We start from the raw sequence: 21,106 nt of genomic DNA on the forward strand, positions 1-21,106 counted from the left end.
TTCAACATCCTCCAGCATGACCGATTTGGCGGTGGTTCAGTAATGGTGTAGGATGGCATTTCTTTGGGGGGTCCGCACAGCCCTCCATGCGCTTGCCAGAAGTAGCCTGATTGCCATTAGGTACCGAGATGAGATCCTCAGACCCCTTGTGAGACCATATACTGGTGCGGTTGGCCCTGAGTTTCTCCTAAGGCAAGACAATGCTAGACCTCATGTGGCTGGAGTGTGTCAGCAGTTCCTGCAAGAGGAAGGCATTGATGCTATGGACTGGCCCAGACCTGGATCCGATTGAGCACGTGGGACATCATGTCTTGCTCCATCTACCAATGCCACGTTGCACCACAGACTGTCCAGGAGTTGGCGGATGCTTTAGTCCAGGTCTGGGAGGACATCCCTCAGGAGACCATCCACCACCTCATCAGGAGCATGCCCAGGTGTTTTTTTTTTTAGGGAGGTCATACGGGCACGTGGAGGCCACACACACTACTGAGCCTCATTTGACTCATTTTAAAGGACATTACATCAAAGTTGGATCAGCCTGTAGTGTGGTTTTCCACTTTGATTTTGAGTGTGACTCCCTATCCAGACCTCCAAGGGTTGATAAATTTGATTTCCATTGATAATTTTTGTGTGATTTTGTTGTCAGCACATTCAACTATGTAAAGATGAAAGTATTTCATATGATTAGTTCATTCATTCAGATCTATGATGTATTATCTTAGTGTTCCCTTTATTTTTTTTTTGAGCAGTGTATTTTGAAAACTGTTACTTGCTAAAAAGGTCCCGGAAGAAGCATTTAATTGCGAAACGTTGGGTGACGGAGGTCCTGGTGTGTCCTTAGAAGGTGAAGTTAACAACCCCTTGCTATGTGTATAAATGTATATGGCTGTTACCTTACTGGATGTAGCCACTAGTTGGGACACCTTTGTTATTACAAAGTAGGCTCTTTTAGCCATCTGTATATACAGGCATTTTTTTGGGGATTAACCCCTTGTTCTATGGACCTCCGGTTGTGTATCTGTAGGATCATCTTGGTATTTTGTACCTTTTTTTAAATGTATGTCCTTTTTTCTAAACAATAAAGTTTGAAATTTGTGTCCCAGAATACCTTGGTTTTTCTTTGATGTCATAATTGCTAAAAAGGTGTAATACTAGTTAAATTTTTTAACTGATCAGTTCTACTGTTGATATTTTGACGATATCTATATGATTGATACTTTGTGATGCTTGGTTCACACTTGTCCAGCGACATTAGTTGCCATACAGGATGGATTTCAACACAGTTTTATATTATTTGCACAACCACACTAGATGGCAATTACGGTGAAACGTCCTTAGTTCTGGTAGCATAAACCACTTCAGCTTAAGGGGCATTAAAAAGGCATATCGCTGTACATAAGTGATCCCTTTCTAAGCAGTGGTTTTTGGCTAAATTGGTGAAATGTAACTTAAAGGACATCTGTACTGCATTAATTTTACATATTCCTTTGCCCGGGTTGCAAAAATAAACAAAATAAACTTTAACTCATCTTCCTATGTTCCCCCGTTGCTCCGGTACCAGCCTCACGGTCTTCCGCTGCGATCCTCTTGCTGCTTCCTGGGGACGTAACGTCACAGAGCAGTCAGCGTATCACCGGCCGCAGCGATGTCCCGCCTCGGCCGGTGATAGGCTGAGCGCACTAATGTAGGGAGCTCTGGCTGGCTCCTTACTTGACAGTGCACTCTATCACTGGCCGAGGTGGGACATCGCTGTGGCCGGTGATACGCTGACGGCTCTGTGACATTACTGTCCCCAGGAAGCAGCAAGAAGATTGCAGCGGAGGACAGTGAGGCTGGTACCGGTGCAACGGGGGAACGTAGGAAGGCGAGTTGCAGTGTACTGCCATGGAGGAGGCACGGTGACATGTATTGTCATGTGCTCCTCCATAGGCAGCCATGTATGGACAATAAGCCTTCTGGCTTCACACAGGGACTGAAGACCGAGCGGGAGAGGAGCCAGGTGATTTGAGAGAACGGGCGACTGGGAATCCTCAGTGTGTGGAAATAACATCTCCATAATCACAGCACTAATTTATTAAAAAACATAAATAAGGTGGCCAACCCCTTTAAATTATGTTATAGGTTTGCCATAGATACCATTGCAAGAAAAATTAAACCCTTTGGAATTAACTCAAACTGTGTTCTGATTGTTAACATTATAAGTAGAGATGAGCGAACTTACAGTAAATTCGATTTGTCACGAACTTCTCGGCTCGGCAGTTGATTACTTATCCTGCATAAATTAGTTCAGCTTTCAGGTGCTCCCGTGGGCTGGAAAAGATGGATACAGTCCTAGGAGACTCTTTCCTAGGACTGTATCCACCTTTTTCAGCCCACGGGAGCACCTGAAAGCTGAACTAATTTATGCAGGATAAGTCATCAACTGCCGAGCCGAGAAGTTCGTGACGAATCAAATTTACTGTAAGTTCGCTCATCTCTAATTATAAGCAAACAGAATTTAAGCTAATTACAGTAATTGTAATGTTCAGAGTTTGTTTTTGTTTTTTATGAAGTCAATAAAAAAAAAAAAAATCTAAAGTGCAGGGAGATAAAGTAATTAAACCTATGTAAATGGCTTCAAGAACTAACTGGCAAAAACTGTTTCAGTTAACCCATTAAGAACAATGGACGTAAATGGATGTACTTTTACATCCTGTACACTGTGCATTCTGGTTAGTGCGAACCATGCCTTGATGCAAACATTTCAGGAGAGCTCAGAATACTGTTATAGAAACTCAAAGCTAAAAAACAGACTGAAAAAAAAAAAAAAGGCTAAAAAAAAAAAAAAAAGACCTGGGTGTACATTAGATGCTACTTTATATGTGGATATTTTGCTAAGATCACTCCAAGAGCACAATGGGCAATCCAGAACACTGAATAAAATGGTGTTCATGGAACACCACAAAGAAAGCTGTCTGACACCATTGCAGCCTGTCTCAAGTTTGCCTGAGACCATCTAAAGGGTTCCACAGTGATTCTATGGACATACCTTTTTCTATGTGAGCAAAAAAAACATTGAAACCATTCTGTATGCCACTGCACTTTTCATTATATGAGATATTTTCTTTTATTATACTATATAATGCAAAAAAAATAAAAATAAAATAAAACGGGGAGGGAACAATTGCTCAAAGCATACAATAAAATCAGTGATTATAGGACTCCTATTAGTTTTTTTTTTTTTTTTACTTTAAAAGTTTCATTTTGTCTTTCTGTACTGTGCTTAGTGTACTAAATAAAACATGTGCAGTATAATATTTGTATGTTATTAGTTTACACAGATTGTGTTAGTTTATAATGGACTTTAAAATGCTAAAGCAATAGAACATAGTATCAAACTTCACGTTCAAAATATCTAAAAAAATCAAAATTCAAAATATATATAAATTTCAGTTACATAGAACAAGAAGGTCAGTACTGTGGATCTGTGATCTATACCAGACCCAACAATTGCTACTTAACCCCATGTAAAACTGGTAGAGTTAAATCAATTCTACTTACACAATGCAGTCTTCAGGTGATCTAGGATATCATTCTCATAGACAGCCCTTTCTTCCCAAATTGATAACACCCTGCCCAAGTGCTTCTTGCAGCCTTCATCTGCCTCACTGTATAAATAAGGTAACAATATACTGTAATTCCATACATTATATATTCTAATATTTTAGTAACCTTTACAAGAATATTTCCAGATGCTATATTTAATGGAAAAATAGTGCTGCATGTTACACTATTTTCTTACCAAAACACAAACACCTCATTGGATCCTGACTGACCCCACTAAAAGTGATAGAGTCCATCGGGAGCCTATGTTGTCCATCAGCAGTGGATCTAACATTGCATCGTGGTTTCCACCACACTACACCGTATCTAAGGTAGGATAACAGTGACGAAACCTAACACAGCACAGGTCAAGAGACAGACTAAAAAATCTGTCCTCTGTCAGCTTTCTTGCATGTGGTGGCCCGCTTCCAGTTATTGATTTAATCTCTGCAAGCAGAAGCAGTCACAGTGCAGAGGCCAATGCATGAGATGAATACGTAGGGGGGATACTTTGTTCCCGGGGCTGCTTTTCGACAGAATCAGCTCAACAGCTGCCCTGATGTGACCTGCTCCCTTCGGGTCTCACCATGAGGCTGAGAAGTTGTAGAGCAGAGGTACTTTTGTGCCTTGGGGAGTTGTGACCCCGAGGTGCCGAAACTCACAGAGAGGATGGGCTTACTGAGTGGAAGCACTTGCACCATATCTCTACACCTTGTGGCACTCGCCTCTTGATCACCGGCCTTCTGGCTAGGATCGGAGAAAATTTTATAGATCCGGCCGAATGTCCAGGTAGTAAACCTGCACACATTCACTTATTAATTTATTTTTGTTCAGTGTGTAACTTTTTGTGTATTGTGTGTACACAGGCTTTGTCAGGATGTGGTAGCCCTTCTGGGTGTCCCTCCTGGCATCTATGGGAGGTGTGTGTGGCCATGAGGGTCCACACCTCTATGAAAAAACCCTGGGTACCCCTGCATGGGCAGGGTATCGACTGTTTCCGGCTCTGTGGGCACATACTTTAGCTAACGCCAAGGAGGATGCCGGGAGCATTTGTGATCCCTTAGCAGCTTCGGCAAAAAGGGACATCGAACCTAGAACCTTGCAGGTACCTTTTGGTCCAGAGGTGAAGGGCTTGCGATAGACCGCATCCTTTGTGCACTTTTTTTTTTAGTGCAACATGTTTTGTACTTTTGGTGATTCGAGAGCACATTCCTCGGCTCTTAGAATGGAGCTGCATTTCCAGTCACTACAAAATGTTCAGAGATGTTCCTAGTAAACAATTACGTGGAAGAGATGCTGATTGAAACACTGCAGCCCTTTAGTCTGCTTAGTTGTAGGAATGCTAGAGATTAGTTCCCCTTGATCTAACATTGATGGCCTATAATGAGGCTAGGCCATCAAGATCAAAGTCACAGAAATGCTCTTTAAGGGTCTATTCGGATGTACAGTATCCTGCGTATATTTGAAGCGCAGGATTTGAAGTGTAAGATTTTATGCTGCAGAGTCCAATGTAAACTCAATGACTAAATAGCTTTCAATCTGCAGCTTCAAATCCTGTGCATCAAATATACACAGGATACTGTACATGTAAATACACCATAAGTGACACATGCAACTTATGAGATAAAGATAACTAAAAGGTCAGTGTTGCATAATTTAAGTGGAGGAAGGGAACAATTATAAATACCTTGAAACATGTTTAAAAGCATCCACTATAACGGGGGCAAAGTCTTTTGTGAATTCAGGTCCTTTCCTCTTGCTATTCTGAATCACATCATTTGCCAGATACAGAAAAGTTAGTTTTCTGTTGGGTTTTGCTGCAAAACATAGAAGATAATAAAAAGTGTTAATACAGTCAAATAGATTAATAAACATCAAGGACATGAAGACAGAATTATTGGAACAATCTATTTTAAGTAAATCTGATATACTACATGTACACATTGAAACTATTTCATGTTTGCAAACCCTTAAGGACAATGAAGGTAAAAGTACATCCTTGTGCCCTGGTACTTAACAACTAAGAATGTACATTTATGTCCCAATCTGCATTCTGGCTATATAGAAAGTATAGGAGCCGCACTCGTTTCATAGACTGAGCCGATTGCAGCAGGTGTCTGCCATTAACCCCTCAAGTGCTGTGATCAATAGTAATCAAGGCACTTAAAGGGGTACTCCGGTGTTTAGACATCTTATCCCCTATCCTTTGGAGATGCCTGATCACGGGAGTCCCGCCGCTGGGGACCCCCGCGATCTTGCACTCGGCACCCCGTTTGTAATCAGTCCTCAGAGCATGTTCTCTCCGGGACTGATTACCGGCGACTACAGGGCGGGTAGCGTGTGACGTCACGCCCCCCCCCCCCCCCCCCCGTGTGATGTCACGCTCCGCCCCTCAATGCAAGCCTATGGGAGAAGTCTCTCCCTCTCACCTCTTCTACTCTGTGCAGTTCCCAAGACAGAAAAGAACTACTCAACTTCAGCAGCTGTTAATTAATGAAGGAATAAGATTTTTTTTAAATATAATTTACAAATCTTAATTTCCTGGAATACCGCTCTTGTTGGTGTATAGACTAAGGTCAGACCAGGACTTGTGGCCATAGTACAGGCACAAACATGCATATGTTATCCTCCTGTGAATCCAACATCAAGATCAGTTTTTGCATATGTATAAGAGGTTTTAATTCAACCTATAACTGAGTCAGATTGCTTCTTTTCTTTTTAGGGACCCCCGCCGGCAGGTATCACGGAGGTGCCCTGTGCACGTTACCGAACTATGCAGTATGCATCATAGCTGGGACCTATGGCTAATGCCGAACATCACTGATCATGGTAATGTCCGGCATTACCCTTTAGACACAGCGATCAAAGAAGATTTTGGCATCCTACAGTCTGGAAATAACTGCCAGTTAGCTTAGGGATGCTGATCCGGATCACTGTAGTGAAATGGCGGTGTCCGGATCAGCTTAGAAGATGACCTGTGCCATCCAATCATCACTACTATACTGCAGCCAGCCATGGCAGGCTTAGTAAAGGAGTGCCGATAACACTCAACAATGCTATGAGATGAGCAAAGTTACAGTGATTCGATTTGTCACAAACTTCTCGGCTCGGCAGTTGAGGACTTTAGCCTGCATAAATGAGTTCAGCTTTCAGGTGCTCCGGAGGGCTGGAAAAGGTGGATACAGTCCTAGGAGAGAGTCTCCAGCGCACCGGAGCACCTGAAAGCTGAACTAATTTATGCAGGCTAAAGTCAGCAACTCCCGAATCGACAACAAATCGAATCACTGTAACTTCGCTCATCTCTAGCTATGGTATAGCAGTGATCAGTGTATGCAATCTACAGATTACATGCAATAGTCCCCTAAGGAGACTAAAAAAAAATTTTTTTATGTGAATTAACCCGTTCTCTAATAAAAAAAAGTTTAAATCACCACCCTTTTAAAAGTTTAAAAAAAAATGTTTTTTCTTCATTTAAATTGTACCTGTCAACAAAAACTTTATTTAATGTAGATAATACCATTCTATGTATATTTGTAATATACATTGGTTAAAATTTTTTGTATATTTTTGTCCCTACAGCTATTGTTTGGGTCTATGAGGAGTCCAAATACAGGAAGTGAGGGTGGACAAACAGGGCTCTGTGCACTGAGAACAAGCAGGGCTCTGTACAGTGAGGCTCGGTGACATGCGCCCGGCTCACACAGCAGGATGATTGACAAGCCAGGAGCCTGCACAGAGCCCTGCTTCTCCTGCCCTCACTTCCTATATTTGGACTCCTCTTAGACACACACAGGCAATAGCTGCAGGGACTGCATGTTTTCACCCAAAAATACACATTTTTTTTTAAATCAATGTATATTACAAATATACATATAATGGTATTATCTACATTATAATCAAAAGTTTTTGTTGAGGACAGGAACACTTTAATATAAAAAGTATCGGTACTAGCATACTAGCACTTTGTCTTGAAATATGTTATTGGGGCATCCTTATTTTTGTAGAGCCCTCCTAAAAATTATAGAAAAAAGGTTTGGTTGGTTGCTATGGGCAACGGTTTCACTTTTCCTCTGCAAAGGTTCCATAAATCTCCCCCTGCATACCTATATTAAATATGTACTTATAATGCATTAAAAATGTTTGTTCAACCAGAGACTACATTTATATATAATATTTCTGTATCATTCTCTTAAAAAAGCAATAAGGAAAAACCTCTTTATTTACAGGACAGAGGTATAGCAAAACACCACACGTTATTTTTCCCTCAATTTTTAATAGTTCTTTACTTGCTTTTCAGGCTCTAATTATACATGTGTGTGTGTAAAATATATAACAAAGTAATTATGCACAAAGCAGTAAGATGGAGAGGTTTCTAATAACATGGTTTGTCAGCTATGACTTCCCCTGAGGGTTCATTACCTTCTGTAATCCTAGGTTATCCTGCAGGGTTTTAAGCTGAATGATATAAATCAGGTTCATCACACAACAGTGTTCATCAACATTGTGTAAAAGCTTCCCTAATGAAAGCCTTTGAGGATTCATCTTTTAACCCCTTAAGGACCAAGCCTATTTTCACCATAACCCCTTAAGGACGCAGGGCATATCCATACCCACCCGTTTCCGAGTGCTTAACCCCTTAAGGACGCAGCCCTTTTTCACCTTAAGCCCTTTTTTGCAATTCTGACCACCGTCACTTTACGAATTAATAACGCAAAAACGCTTTTACCGAATATTCTGATTCTGAGATTGTTTTTTTCGTGACATATTCTACTTTATTTTGGTGGTAAATAAAAATTAATTGCAACCTTTTTTGGTGAAAAATCCCAAAATTTCATGAAAATTTTGAAAAATGTAGCATTTTTCTAACTTTGAAGCTCTACTTGTAAGGAAAATGGATATTCACAATAAATTTAATTTTTATTCACAAATACAATATGTCCACTTTATGTTGGCATCATAAAATGGACATATTTTTGCTTTTTGAAAAAATTTGAGGGCTTCAAAGTAGAGCAGCAATTTTCAAAAATGTAATAAAAATTGCTAAATCTGAAGGGACAGATGTTACAGAACTAAAACTCCCAGCATGCCTCCCAGTTTGGCAACATCTGGAGGGCTACCATTTGGGCACCACTGTAACAGTGGTCTCTAAACTGACCCTCCAGATGTTGCAAAACTACAACTCCCAGCATGCTGTCTGGGCATGCTGGGAGTTGCAGTTTGGCCTTCCTAGTGGTTGCCACAGTAAAGATAGTTTTACTTTCACTTTCAATTCCCCCCCCCCACCGTCGATTCCCTACCTGAGCAAGGTCCAGCAGGCTCCAGCGAAGATCCCAGGTCCCCAGGCATCTTCTCCTGCAGGTACGGCCTCCATCTTCTTCCCAGATCCCCTCGACATCCAGGGGCGGGCAGAACGGGGGTTGCCCTGGCAACCCCCTGTCCTGCGCTGCCATTGGTCAGAACTCCGTTCTGACTAATGGCAGGGGCTAGGAGGAGATCGCAGCTTTGCAACCTCACTCCTATCCCTTAGGCTGATCGGGCTGTTGCTGACAGCTCCAATAAGCCCTATTTTCCGGGTTATCGGGTCACCAGAGACCCGATCAGCCCGGAATTGGAGAAAATCGCATGTCTGAATTGACATGCAATTATCTCCGATCGCCGACATGGGGGGGTCTCAGGACCCCCCTGGGCGATGTGCCAGGGTGCCTGCTAAATGATTTCAGCAGGCATCCGGCTCCGGTCCCCAACCGACTAGCGGTGGGGACCGGATTTCCCACGGGCGTATGGATACGCCCTCTGTCCTTAAGGACTCGGAATGCAGGGTGTATCCATACGCCCTGTGTCCTGAAGAGGTTAAGTACTCAGGGCGTATCGGTACGTCCTGCGTTATTCCGGCCCCTGCCGCTCACCAGGCGGGGACGCCTGCTGATATCGTTCCGCAGGCATCCCGGTGGTCCTGAGGTCCCCCCATATAGGCGATCGCCGCAAATCGCCGGTCAATTCAGACCGGCGATTTGCTGTGATTCCGTTCCCTGCCGCTTGCCGGGCGGGAATCGGAGCCGGTGCATTGCCGTAGAATGAGATTTGCCATAGAATGAGATGGTCCGCCTCCATCACATCCTATTGGCTCTCTCTTGTCACGTGACATATTTAAACGTCACGCATCGATGCGCACAGTAGTGTCAGTTTGGCTATCACAGGGAGAGGATCTCCTCACCCTGTGATAGCTGTAGCTGTACGGAGCTCTCATGGCCTCTGTGGCCCGATAGAAGTTCACACATGTACACAGCTCATACGGCTGCCTCATATACATTTACTGTTGATCCACAGCGCTATCGGGATCCCGATGCCGCTGTCATCAGTGTGCGTCCCCGCGAGCGCCACACGCCCGCAGCTCTACTCCCCGTCACCCCGCAGCTCTACTACTCGTCCTCCACAGCTCTACTCCCCGTCCTCCGCCCCCGCAGCTCTACTCCCCGTCCCTTTAACGCTCAGGGAGCGGGGAACAGAAAGTAGAGCATCGGGCACAGGTAAAGTTATTCGCGTAGTGCTGCGCATGCGCAGTACTACTTTACCTGCGCCCGATGCTCTACTTTCTGTTCCCCGCTCCCTGAGCGTTAACGGGACGGGGAGTAGAGCTGCGGGGGATGGGGAGTACAGCTGCGGGCGTGGGGCGCTCGCGGGGACACACACTGATGACAGCGCCATCGGGCGTAGGAATCCCCATAGCGCTGTGGATCGCTCCCTGAGTGTTCACAGGGGACGGGGAGTAGAGCTGCGTAGGACGGGGAGAAGAGCTGTGGGGGACGGGGAGTACAGCTGCGGGGGGCGGGGAGTAGAGCTGCGGGGGGCGGGGAGTAGAGCTGCGGGGGGCGGGGAGTAGAGCTGCGGGCGTGGGGCGCTCGCGGGGACGCACACTGATGACAGCGCCATCGGGCATAGGGATCCCGATAGCGCTGTGGATCAACAGTAAATGTATATGAGGCAGCCGTATGAGCTGCGTACATGTGTGAACTTCTGTCGGGCCACAGAGGCCATGAGAGCTCCGTGCAGCTTCAGCTATCACAGGGTGAGGAGATCCTCTCCCTGTGATAGCCAAACTGACACTACTGTGCGCATCGATGCGTGACGTTTAAATATGTCACGTGACAAGAGAGAGCCAATAGGATGTGATGGAGGCGGACCATCTCATTCTATGGCAAATCTCATTCTATGGCAATGCACCGGAAGCCTGCTGAAATCATTCAGCAGGCATCCCAGGAGAGTGCCGAGGGGGATCCTGAGGATCCCCCATATCAGTGATCGCCGCAGATCGCCGGTAAATACTAACCAGCGGTTCCGGGTCATCCGGGTCACGTGTGACCTGATGACCCGGATATTGATGATCAGTGGTGTAATATATTCCACCGATCATCAACCGTACAGTACTGGGGGGGGCGGCACTGTTGCCATCCCCCAGTACAGCAGTGACCGCACCAAATCACTGCAGTATGGGGAGGTGGGTGCAGGAGCACGCTGCTCCATTCTTCCCACCATTTCACAGAGATCTGGTGTGCAGGACGGAGCCCCATGCTGCCATCTCCCCCCTCAGAAGAAAAAAATTTTTTTTTTTAAAAAGTGCCCCCTTTCTGTGGCTCCTTGGCAGGGAAAGCATTAGATTAGGTAGGAACAAGTAAGGGGTAAAAATTTTTTTATTGGCGTACCGTCTGTAGGTGTCCACAGGTCCGTAGCACCTTTTAGCTGCGTTACCCCGGACCTACAGGGTTGCCGTGGTCTGCCCCCAGCGTTTTTTTGGGGGCACAGACTTTTTTTTTCCAGTGTACCAACTTGTAGGTGTCCGCAGCACCTTTAGCTGCGTGACCGCGGTCCTACAGGGTCGCTGCGGTCTGCCCCAGCATTTTTTGGGGGGCGCAGACCTTTTTTTTTTACTAAACGTGTGGCCAGGCCCTCTTAGCTATAAAAGAGCAGTCCGTCACCATTAGCTAAAGCCCACCCGCCGCTTATCAGTCCCGTAGTAATGACCAGCGTTTTTGTGTGTGGGGCAGGCACTTTTTCGGGTTATAGGAGGCTTTTTTTTATTAAATTTTTTGCACCTATAGGCGGTCCGTGCCACCAGTAGCAGGCCTGTGCTGTGTGAATGGACCGTACCTCTGTGTGCGGCCTGCCCCATTGCTGTCAGTGATTTATCACTGATTGGCTTTTTTGGGGGTTCAGGTGGGTGAATTTTTCAAGGGTTAAGCGTTTATTTTATTTTTCTGGTTTTTTTGTGTGTGGGGGTCTGTACGTGCCACCAGCCACTGTTCTGGGCTGAGTGGCCAGACCCCCCACTGACTTCTATGCCCCCTGCCGCCACCAAGTGCTAATCAGTGCGCACACCACTAATTAGGTAAATGCTTTTTTTTGGCGTAGGGTTTTTTGTGCTAGAAGTCTTTTTTTTTTTAAGTTTCTTTTCTTTATAGTTTAGTTTTATTTTATATTTTTGTTCTTAGGCGGGTCAGGTTAGGGCGGTAGTCTCACACCACACCACATGCAGCACATACACTTCACCCCCCTGTTTTCAGCGGATGAGGCATATGCTTTACTTGCCTCAGACTCTGAAAGCGCCACAGGACGAGGAAGACCCCACCTTCCTTATTTCCTCGTCCTCCTCATCTTCTGAGGATGAGCCACCAAGGCAGCGCAAACCTCTTCTGCTCCTGATCCTGTGCCCCATGCTAGTATGAGTCCCCCTGGCGCTCATACTAGTAAAGCCCCCCAGCCACATTCACTGGTGCCCCGTACCGGCGAACTTGTCTACACTCAGCCAGCGGACCACAAGCCCATGATTCCTAAGTTTGTTGGCGACTCAGGAATCAAGATTGACAGCACTGGGTTTACTGAAATGGACTATTTTTTTTTATTTTTTTTCAGTGACGACTTTGCCAATCTGATGGTTTATCAGATGAACCTGTATGCCCAACAGTTTGTCGCTGCAAACCCGGGCAAATTTTTAGCTAGACCCAATGGATGGTACGCTGTCAATGCGCCCGAAATCAGGACCCTGTGCTGCATATGGGTCTAGTTAAAAAACCCAGTGTCAGACAATACTGGAGTGGGGACGTCTTCTACCAGACCCCACTCTACGGTATGGCCATGACACGTCCCCGGATGGAAGCCATTCGGAAATGTTTGCATTATGCTGAAAATGCGGCCCGTTAACCCCCCCGAACTGATCCCACATATTCAGGCCTGTCATCAATCACTTTGGGGCCAAATTTTGGGAGGCCTATGTCCCTGGGCAGGAGGTCACTTATCAGCTTTAAAGGGGAGACTCAGCATATGGCAATACATCCCAACCAAGCGAGCGCGGTACGGCGTGAAGATGTATAAACTTTGCGTGAGTACCTCAGGGTACACTTGCAAGTTTATGGTGTATGAGGGACGAGATTCCTGTATTGAACCCCCATAATGTCCGCCCACTCTGAGTGTTAGCGGGAAAATCATTTAGGGCCTTTTGCACCAATTGCAAGATAAAGGATACCACCTTTACGTGGATAACTGTTATACTAGTATACCTCACTGCCAGATCCACGGTTGCTTGTGGGACAGTCCGGCGCCTTCCGCACCATCCCCCTACACGCTCCTATCCTCTGGGGTGAGTCCTGTGCCTTTTCCCATGAAAACCTGTTGCTGGTCAGGTATAAGTTCAAGAGGGATGTCCTTATGCTCACCACAATCCAGAGGAACGGCAGCACCCTTGTCCCTGTGTGAGGTACCGCGGGACCGGTCCTCAAGCCTGATTGTATTCTGGACTACAATCAGCATATGGGGGGGGGGGGGGGGTTGATCTCTCTGATCAAGTCCTAAAGCCATATGATGCCATGCGGAAAATGCAAGTATGGTACAAAAAAGTTGCGGTCTACATGGTACAGGTTGCCATGTATAACTTTTGTACTGTCCCAGTACACTGGCAACACAGGGACATTCCTGCAGTTTCAAGAGGTAGTTCTAAAGGCCCTCATCTTTGGTAACCGCCAAGGAGCGGGTCAGAGCACCTCTGGAACTTCAGTGCCCTGGATTGATCCCAGAAAAAAAATGCAGAGTGTGCACACAGGAGGGGGATTCAGAAGGACACCACTCAGTGTGACACTTGCCCCAATCATCCGGGCATCTACATTAAAAACTGCTTCAAGGAGTATCACACTTTCATGGAGCACTAAATTTTGAATCCTTTTCCCTGATTTTAAATTCCCCAGAATTATACTCCAATGTACCAGTCCAGAGTACATAGTCTTCTAAATTTTAAAACCAAACATCCCCCCCCCCCCCCAAAAAAAAACAAAAAAAAAAAACACCTCTTTCCCAATACCCCTGATATATTTTTTTTTGGCTCCAAAAAAAAATAAATAAAAAAAAGGGTCATGGGACACAGAGTCCACAGCATTGGGGGTTTGCAGTTGCCTCAACTTAGGGAACACCTGTCTGTTCCAAATGTCCACTTCACCCCTATTAACCTTCCCTAGGGGGTGTACTGTTTGTAATAGGTTCTAGGGATCGACCGATATCGATTTTTTAGGGCCGAAAGCAATACTCTTTGGAGGTTAGGGCCGATAGCCGACAACTTATACCGATATAAGTTATTCTCCCCCCCCCCCCCCCCCCCCCGGCGACACCGCTGCAGATCATCGATTTAGAGCGTGCGCTTTAAATCAATGAACTGCAGCGGCTTTTGTGGTGCCAGAGACAGCCGCCACCACCCGCTTCACCCCCTGCCTGTCCTGGGGTCCTCCTGAGTCCTATTAACGCCACCGCACCCCCCCCCCCGCCACCACACCGGCCAGAGACCGCCGCTGTCCCATTGCCTCCCCCATTCCCGGTTTTATAATTACCTGTTCCCGGGGTCCGCGCTACTTCTGAGCTGTCACTGTGCGCACTGACAGTGACGTTACGTTGAGGATGTCACTCGTCATTGTGCAGCGCACAGCGTAACTCAGGACGCCACAGGAGCCAGAAGTAGCCCGGGCCCCGGGAACAGGTAAACCGGGTATGGGGGAGGCAATGGGGCAGGAGCGGCGGCAGTCTCTGGCAGGGGCATCATCGGATTATCGGCAAGGTAACTGCAGATACAGATAACGTCCAAAATCATGAATATCGGCCAAACCGATAAATCGGTCGATCCCTAATAGGTTCACATGTGGGTGTTCCTTTCTTGTATTTTCCTCTGAATGTATGCAACTATGTAACTGTCAGGTCCATAACAAACATCGGCTTCAAAAGCGAAGAGTTCACCCTTATGTGCTCTGTCGTATTTCCAGGCGACAATTCTGAGTCACATCTTAGTTGGTCCCAGACAGATGAAGCAGAGCATAGGTTGAAAATTGCAATTTTCAAAAGAAACCCTTCATCCATTCCTGGAAAATAATACCCAGGGTGGGTACTTTCTGTAATGGGGGTCACATGTGGCGTTTCATATTTGTATTTTCCTATGAATGTATGTAGCCGTCAGCTATTTATAAGCCATAGGCCTCAAATGCAAACAGATCTCTGACTTCTGAGCCTTGTTGTGCACCCGCCTAGCATATGTTACCCCATATGTGGATGTATTTCCATAGTCAGTGGAAAAAGCCCTCACATTTGTAACCTCATTTTTCTTATTACCCCTTGTGAAAATGTAAAAAATTGGGTAACCCCAGCATTTTAGTGTAAAAACTAAAAATGTTCAATTTACGGCTGACTGTACCTCCTGTTACCTTCCTTGAGGGGTATAGTTTAAAAATTGTGGTCACTTGACTTTTTTTTTTTTTTTTCCAGATTTTATGTCAGAACCTCAACCATTGCAGTGCAAAGCGCCACTTTAGGCCTCAAATCTCATTGGTGCTGTCTCACTCCTAAGCCCTGTTTTGCACACACAGTACTTTACCGCCATGTATGGGGTATATCCTTATTCTGGAGAAATTGGGCTACCAATTTTGTGGAGTTTTTTTTCTCTTACTACTTGTGAAACTAAAATAAAATTTTGCCTAATACCATCGCTTTAGTGTTAAAAATCAAAATTTTTCACTTTTACAGCACACTGTTCAAAAAACCTGTAAGGTTTAAATACTCACTGTAACCCTTGTCACGTTCCTGGAGGGGTCTAGTTTCCAAAATGGTGTCACATGGGGGGGGGGGGTTTATGCTGTTCTGGCATCATGGGAGGTTTGAAAATGCACATGGCCCCCCAACTTCAATTTCAGCAAAATTCTGTCTCCAAAAGACCAATGGCGCTCCTTCTGTTCTGAGACCTGTAGTGCACCAGCAGAGAACTTAACTTCCACATTTGGGGCACTTTCTTAATCGAGCTTCACGTTTTGGGGTCCATTTTCACCTATTACCCCTTGTGAAGAAGAAAAATTTGGGGTAACACCATTTTAGTGTTCAAAATCTAATCTTCAGTTTTCATATTCCAACTTCAACACAAAGTCGTCAAAACACCTGTGAGGTGTTAAGGCTCACTTTACCCCTTGTTACGTTCCCTTAGGGGTGTAGTTTCCAAAATAGTGTGTCATGTGTTTTTTTTTTTTTTTTGCTGTTCTGGCACCCTGGGGACTTTCTAAAGGCAACATGGCCCCCAAAAAAACATTTCAGCAAAGTTCTCTTTCAAAAAGTGAAATTTTGCTCTTCTCTTCTGAGCATTGTAGTGCGTCAGCAGAGCACTAAATGTCCACATATGGGGCATTTTCTTAATCGGGAGAAATTGGACTTCAAGTTTTGGGGTCCATTTTCACCTATTACCCCTTTTGAAAAAGAACACCTGTGAGGTGTTAAGGTTCACTATACTCCTTGTTACGTCCCGTAAGTAGTGTAGTTTCCAAAATGGTATGCCATACGTGAATTATTTTGCTGTTCTGGCACTATGGGGCTTCCTAAATGCAACATGGCCCCCAAAAATTATGACAGCAAATTTTTTTTTTTTTAAATCCCACAGTACTCTTTTGAGCCATGTTGTGAGCCTGCAGAGCACTTTATGTCAACATATGAGGTATAGCTACAGGGTGGGCCATTTATATGGATACACCTTAAAATGGGAATGGTTGGTGATATTAACTTCCTGTTTGTGGGACATTAGTATATGTAAGGGGGGAAACTTTTCAAGATGGGTGGTGACCATGGCAGCCATTTGAATCCAACTTTTTTTTTCAATAGGAAGAGGGTCATGTGACACATCAAACTTATTGGGAATTTCACAAGAAAAACAATGACGTGCTTGGTTTGACCATAACTTTATTCTTTCATGAGTTATTTACAAGTTTCTGACCCCTTATAAAATGTGTTCAATGTGCTGCCCATTGTGTTGGATTGTCAATGCAACCCTCTTCTCCCACTGATAGCAACACCACAGGAGAAATGCTAGCACAGGCTTCCAGTATCTGTAGTTTCAGGTGCTGCAGAATGGGCAAAACAAAAATTGGAAAAGGACCCTCAGTTTACGCAGATTTTGTTCAGTGATGAGGCAAACTTTTATGTGAATGGTGAAGTTAACAAACAAAACCACCGCTATTGGTCTAACACTAACCCACATTGGATAGATCCCTCAAAGACTGTTGGAACCCAAAAATGTATGTTATGGTGTCGTATATGGTGTACAAAGATAGTGGGGCCATTCTTCATCAATGGAAACCTCAAGGCCACTGGATATGCAAAATTGCTACATGATGATTTGTTTCCCTCTTTATGCACTGAAGCTGGCACGTTCCCTGAGTTTTTCCAGCAAGATGGTGCACCACCACATTATGGGTGTCAGGTCCGAGCATTCCTAGATGAAGTTTCCTGGAAAGTGGATTGGTCGTCGTGGGCCAGTTGAATGGCCCCCAAGGTCTCCCGATCTGACCCCCCTTAGACTTTTAGCTTTGGGGTCATCTGAAGGCAATTGCCTATGCTGTGAAGATACGAGATGTGCAGCACCTGAAACGACAGATACTGGAAGCCTGTGCTAGCATTTCTCCTGCGGTGTTGCTATCAGTGTGTGAAGAGTGGGAGAAGAGTGTTGCATTGACAATCCAACACAATGGGCAGCACATTGAACACATTTTATAAGTGGTCAGAAACTTGTAAATAACTCATGAAATAATAAAGTTACGTTAAAACCCAAGCACATTATTGTTTTTCTTGTGAAATTCCCAATAAGTTTGGATGTGTCACAGGACCCTCTTCCTATTGAAAAAAAAGTTGGATTCAAAATGGCCACCATGGTCACCACCCATCTTGAAAAGTCCCCCCCCCCCTCACATATACTAATGTGCCACAAACAGGATGTTAATATCACCACCATTCCCATTTTATTAAGGTGTATCCATATAAATGGCCAACCCTGTATACTTGAGAGAAATTGGGCTACAAATTTTAGGTGGCTTTTTCACCTAATACCACTTTTAAAAATGAAAAAATATGGGGCTACAAGAACATCTTAGTGTAAAAAATGCAGATTTTGATTTTTCTCCTCCACTTTGCTGCTATTTTTGTGAAACACCTAAAGGGTTAAACTTTCTGAATATCATTTGGAATACTTTTAGGGGTGTACTTTCTATAATGGGGTCATTTATGGGGTATTTTTCACAGAAAGGCCCCTCAAATCCACTTCATGTTGCCTTGACGACGACGCAGAGGTACGTTCATTACCAATGTCCCTCTGCGTCATTGTCAAGGCAACGCCTCTATTCCGGGCCCGAAGCGCGGAGTAGAGGCCTCCCCGGTGAAGATGGCAGCCCGGAACCACTATCCCACCGGACGACCTCCCCACCGGACAGTCCTGCAGCACCGGACCAGCGTCAAGCGGAGGAGAGTACAGAACTAAAGGGGGTGAGAGGGGGCTGGATGATGTCGAAGGCCGCAGTGGTCTTCAACCTCCGGACCTCCAGAGGTTTCAAAACTACAACTCCCAGCAAGCCCGGACAGCCGATGGCTTCCCGGGCTTGCTGGGAGTTGTAGTTTTGAAACCTCTGGAGGTCCGCAGGTTGAAGACCACTGAGGGCGGATAGTTCACAAGAGGATGACGACAAGAGGATGACAAGGGGATGATGACAAGGGGATGATGAAGGGGGGGTTTGGGATGATGACAAGGGGATGATGAAGGGGGGTGTGGGATGATGACAAGGGGATGATAACAAGGGGATGATGAAGGGGGGTGTGGGATGATGACAAGGGGATGATGACAGGCGGTGATGATGATGACAGGGTGATGATGAGGGTGTTAATGACGGGGGTCTGGATGATGACAGGGGGGGGGGGATGATGTATTTCCCACCCTAGGCTTATACTCGAGTCAATAACTTTTCCTGGGATTTTGGGGTGAAATTAGGGGCCTCGGCTTATATTCGGGTCGGCTTATACGGTAAATGGTTTTTGGGGGGCATGTCGCATTTAGGAAGCCCCTATGCTGCCAGAACAGCAAAAAATAAATAAATAAACACACGCATACTATTTTGGAAACTACACCCCTCAAGGAATGTAACAAGGGGTACAGTGAGCCTTAACACCCCACAGGCGTTTGATGAATTCGTTAAAGTCGGATGTGTAAATGAAAATTTTAAAGCATTTTTCACTAAAATGCATTTTTTCCCCCAAAATTTACCATTTTTGCCAGAGGTAATAGGAGAAAATGCCCTGTTAAATTTGTAACTTGTTTCTTCTAAGTATACAAATACCCCAATGTGTGGATGTTATGTGCTCTGCAGGCAAACTACAATGCTCAGAAAAGAAGGAGTGCCATTGGGCTTTTGGAGAATTTGTCTGGAATTAAAGGCGATGTGGGGTGTCAAGGCTCACTATACCCCTTGTTATGTACCATGAGGGGTGTAGTTTCCAAAATGGGGTCACATGTTGGTATTTATTTTTTTGCATTTATGTCAGAACAGCTGTAAAATAAGCCAGCCCTGTGCAAATCACCAATTTAGGCCTCAAATGTACATAACTCGCTCACTCCTGAGCCTTGATGTGCATCCGCAGAGCATTTTACACCCACATATGGGGTATTTCGGTACTCAGAAATTGCGTTACAAATTTTTATTTTTTTTCCCCTTTTACCTCTTGTGAAAATGAAATTATGTATGGGGCAACACCAGCATGTTAGTGTAAAAAATGTAATTTCTTTTACAATAACATGCTGGTGTAGACCTTTTCCTAAGGGCTTTAAGGGAAAAAAAACTAAAAATTTATTAAATGTTAGGCAATTTCTCCCGAGTATGGAAATACCATCTGTGACCTGTTTCCTTGAAATAAGACAGGGCTCTGAAGTGAGAGAACATAGGGGTATTCTACGCCAGTGATTCCAAAACAGGGTGCCTCCAGCTGTTTCAAAACTCCCAGCATGCCTGGACAGTCAATGGCTGTCCAGCAATACTGGGAGTTGTTTTGCAACAGCTGGAGGCTCCATTTGGAAACACTGCCGTACCAGACGTTTTCATTTTTATTTGGGGGGGGGGTAACTGTAGGGGTACGTGTACACGTAGTGTTTGTTCACTTATGTGGTAGTGCAGTGTTTTGGAGTTCATTCACACGGGCGGGGGTTCACAGCGAGATGTTGCGAGAAACTTGCGGTAAACCCCCGCCTATTTGAATGTGCCTTGTACACACACATGGGGGGGCCCAAACCTCCAGCTGTTGCAAAACTACAACTCCCAGCATGCCCTTTGGCTGTCCGTGCATTCTGGGGGTTGTAGTTATGCAACATCTGGAGGCACACTGGTTGCAAGACACAGATAGGTAAACTGTTTCACAACCAGTGTGCCTTCAGCTGTTGCAAATCTACAACTCTCAGCAAGCACTGAAAGCCAAAGGGCAAGCTGAGCGTGGTAGTTTTGCAACAGCTAGAGACACACTACTACAGCTCCCATCATGCCTTTGGCTGTCCATGCATGGTGGGAGTTGTAGTTATGCAACAGCTGGAGGCACATTTTCATAACTACAACTCCCAGCATGCCCAGACAGCCAAAGGGCATGCTGGGAGTTGTAGTTGTGCCTCCAGCTGTTGCAAAACTGCAACTCCCAGCATGACCTTTTGCTGTGTATGCTGGGAGTTGTTGCTAGGCAACAGCAGGAGGCAAACAGCGCTTAGATCTCTCCGAAGAAAGCTGGGACCACCGCCACACTGGACCCTGGGTAAGCCTCCCCACACCGCCGTTCACCCCCTTCCTCCACCACTGATGCCTTCCAGCAGGACGGGTGATTGGTCGGACAGTCCTGTCCCCACCCAGCATGAGGAAGCCGCAGATAGCGGCAGAACGCGTGGAGCTGCTGTGGTCCCCTGTCCTGGTGAGGTATCCCTGGGTCACACATTTATATTTGTGATCAGTGGTATTTTTCTTTTTCCCTTGTTTCGTACTATTGGGCTTTTGTGTATTCTCAGTTCATATTCTGATATATTGTTAATCTTTTAACTGCCCATACGGATACAGGTTTCCACCTCCCTGTGTGTTGGGACACCCACCAGGGACCATTGTTGGTCTGGCAGGGGGCCTTAGGTGTTTTTGTAGGGCTACAGCCCTCCACCTGATTTATGTATGTGTTTTTA

General features: G+C 45.3%; 1 protein-coding gene across 4 annotated transcripts in view; it reads right to left on the reverse strand.

Moving 5' to 3' along the window:
- RPRD1A (regulation of nuclear pre-mRNA domain containing 1A) overlaps window positions 1-21,106 on the reverse strand; it is a 90,702-nt gene that overhangs the window by 63,020 nt on the left and 6,576 nt on the right. For all 4 annotated transcript variants that reach the window (XM_056520811.1, XM_056520812.1, XM_056520813.1 and 1 more), the window contains exons 2-3: window positions 5,270-5,399; window positions 3,541-3,647 (exon numbers count right to left, since the gene is read on the reverse strand). In XM_056520811.1, coding sequence (XP_056376786.1) covers window positions 3,541-3,647; window positions 5,270-5,399 — 237 coding nt within the window. The remainder of the gene's footprint in view (window positions 1-3,540; window positions 3,648-5,269; window positions 5,400-21,106) is intronic.

This window comes from Hyla sarda, chromosome 5 (genome assembly GCF_029499605.1).
Source record: "Hyla sarda isolate aHylSar1 chromosome 5, aHylSar1.hap1, whole genome shotgun sequence".
Lineage (NCBI taxonomy): Eukaryota > Metazoa > Chordata > Amphibia > Anura > Hylidae > Hyla > Hyla sarda.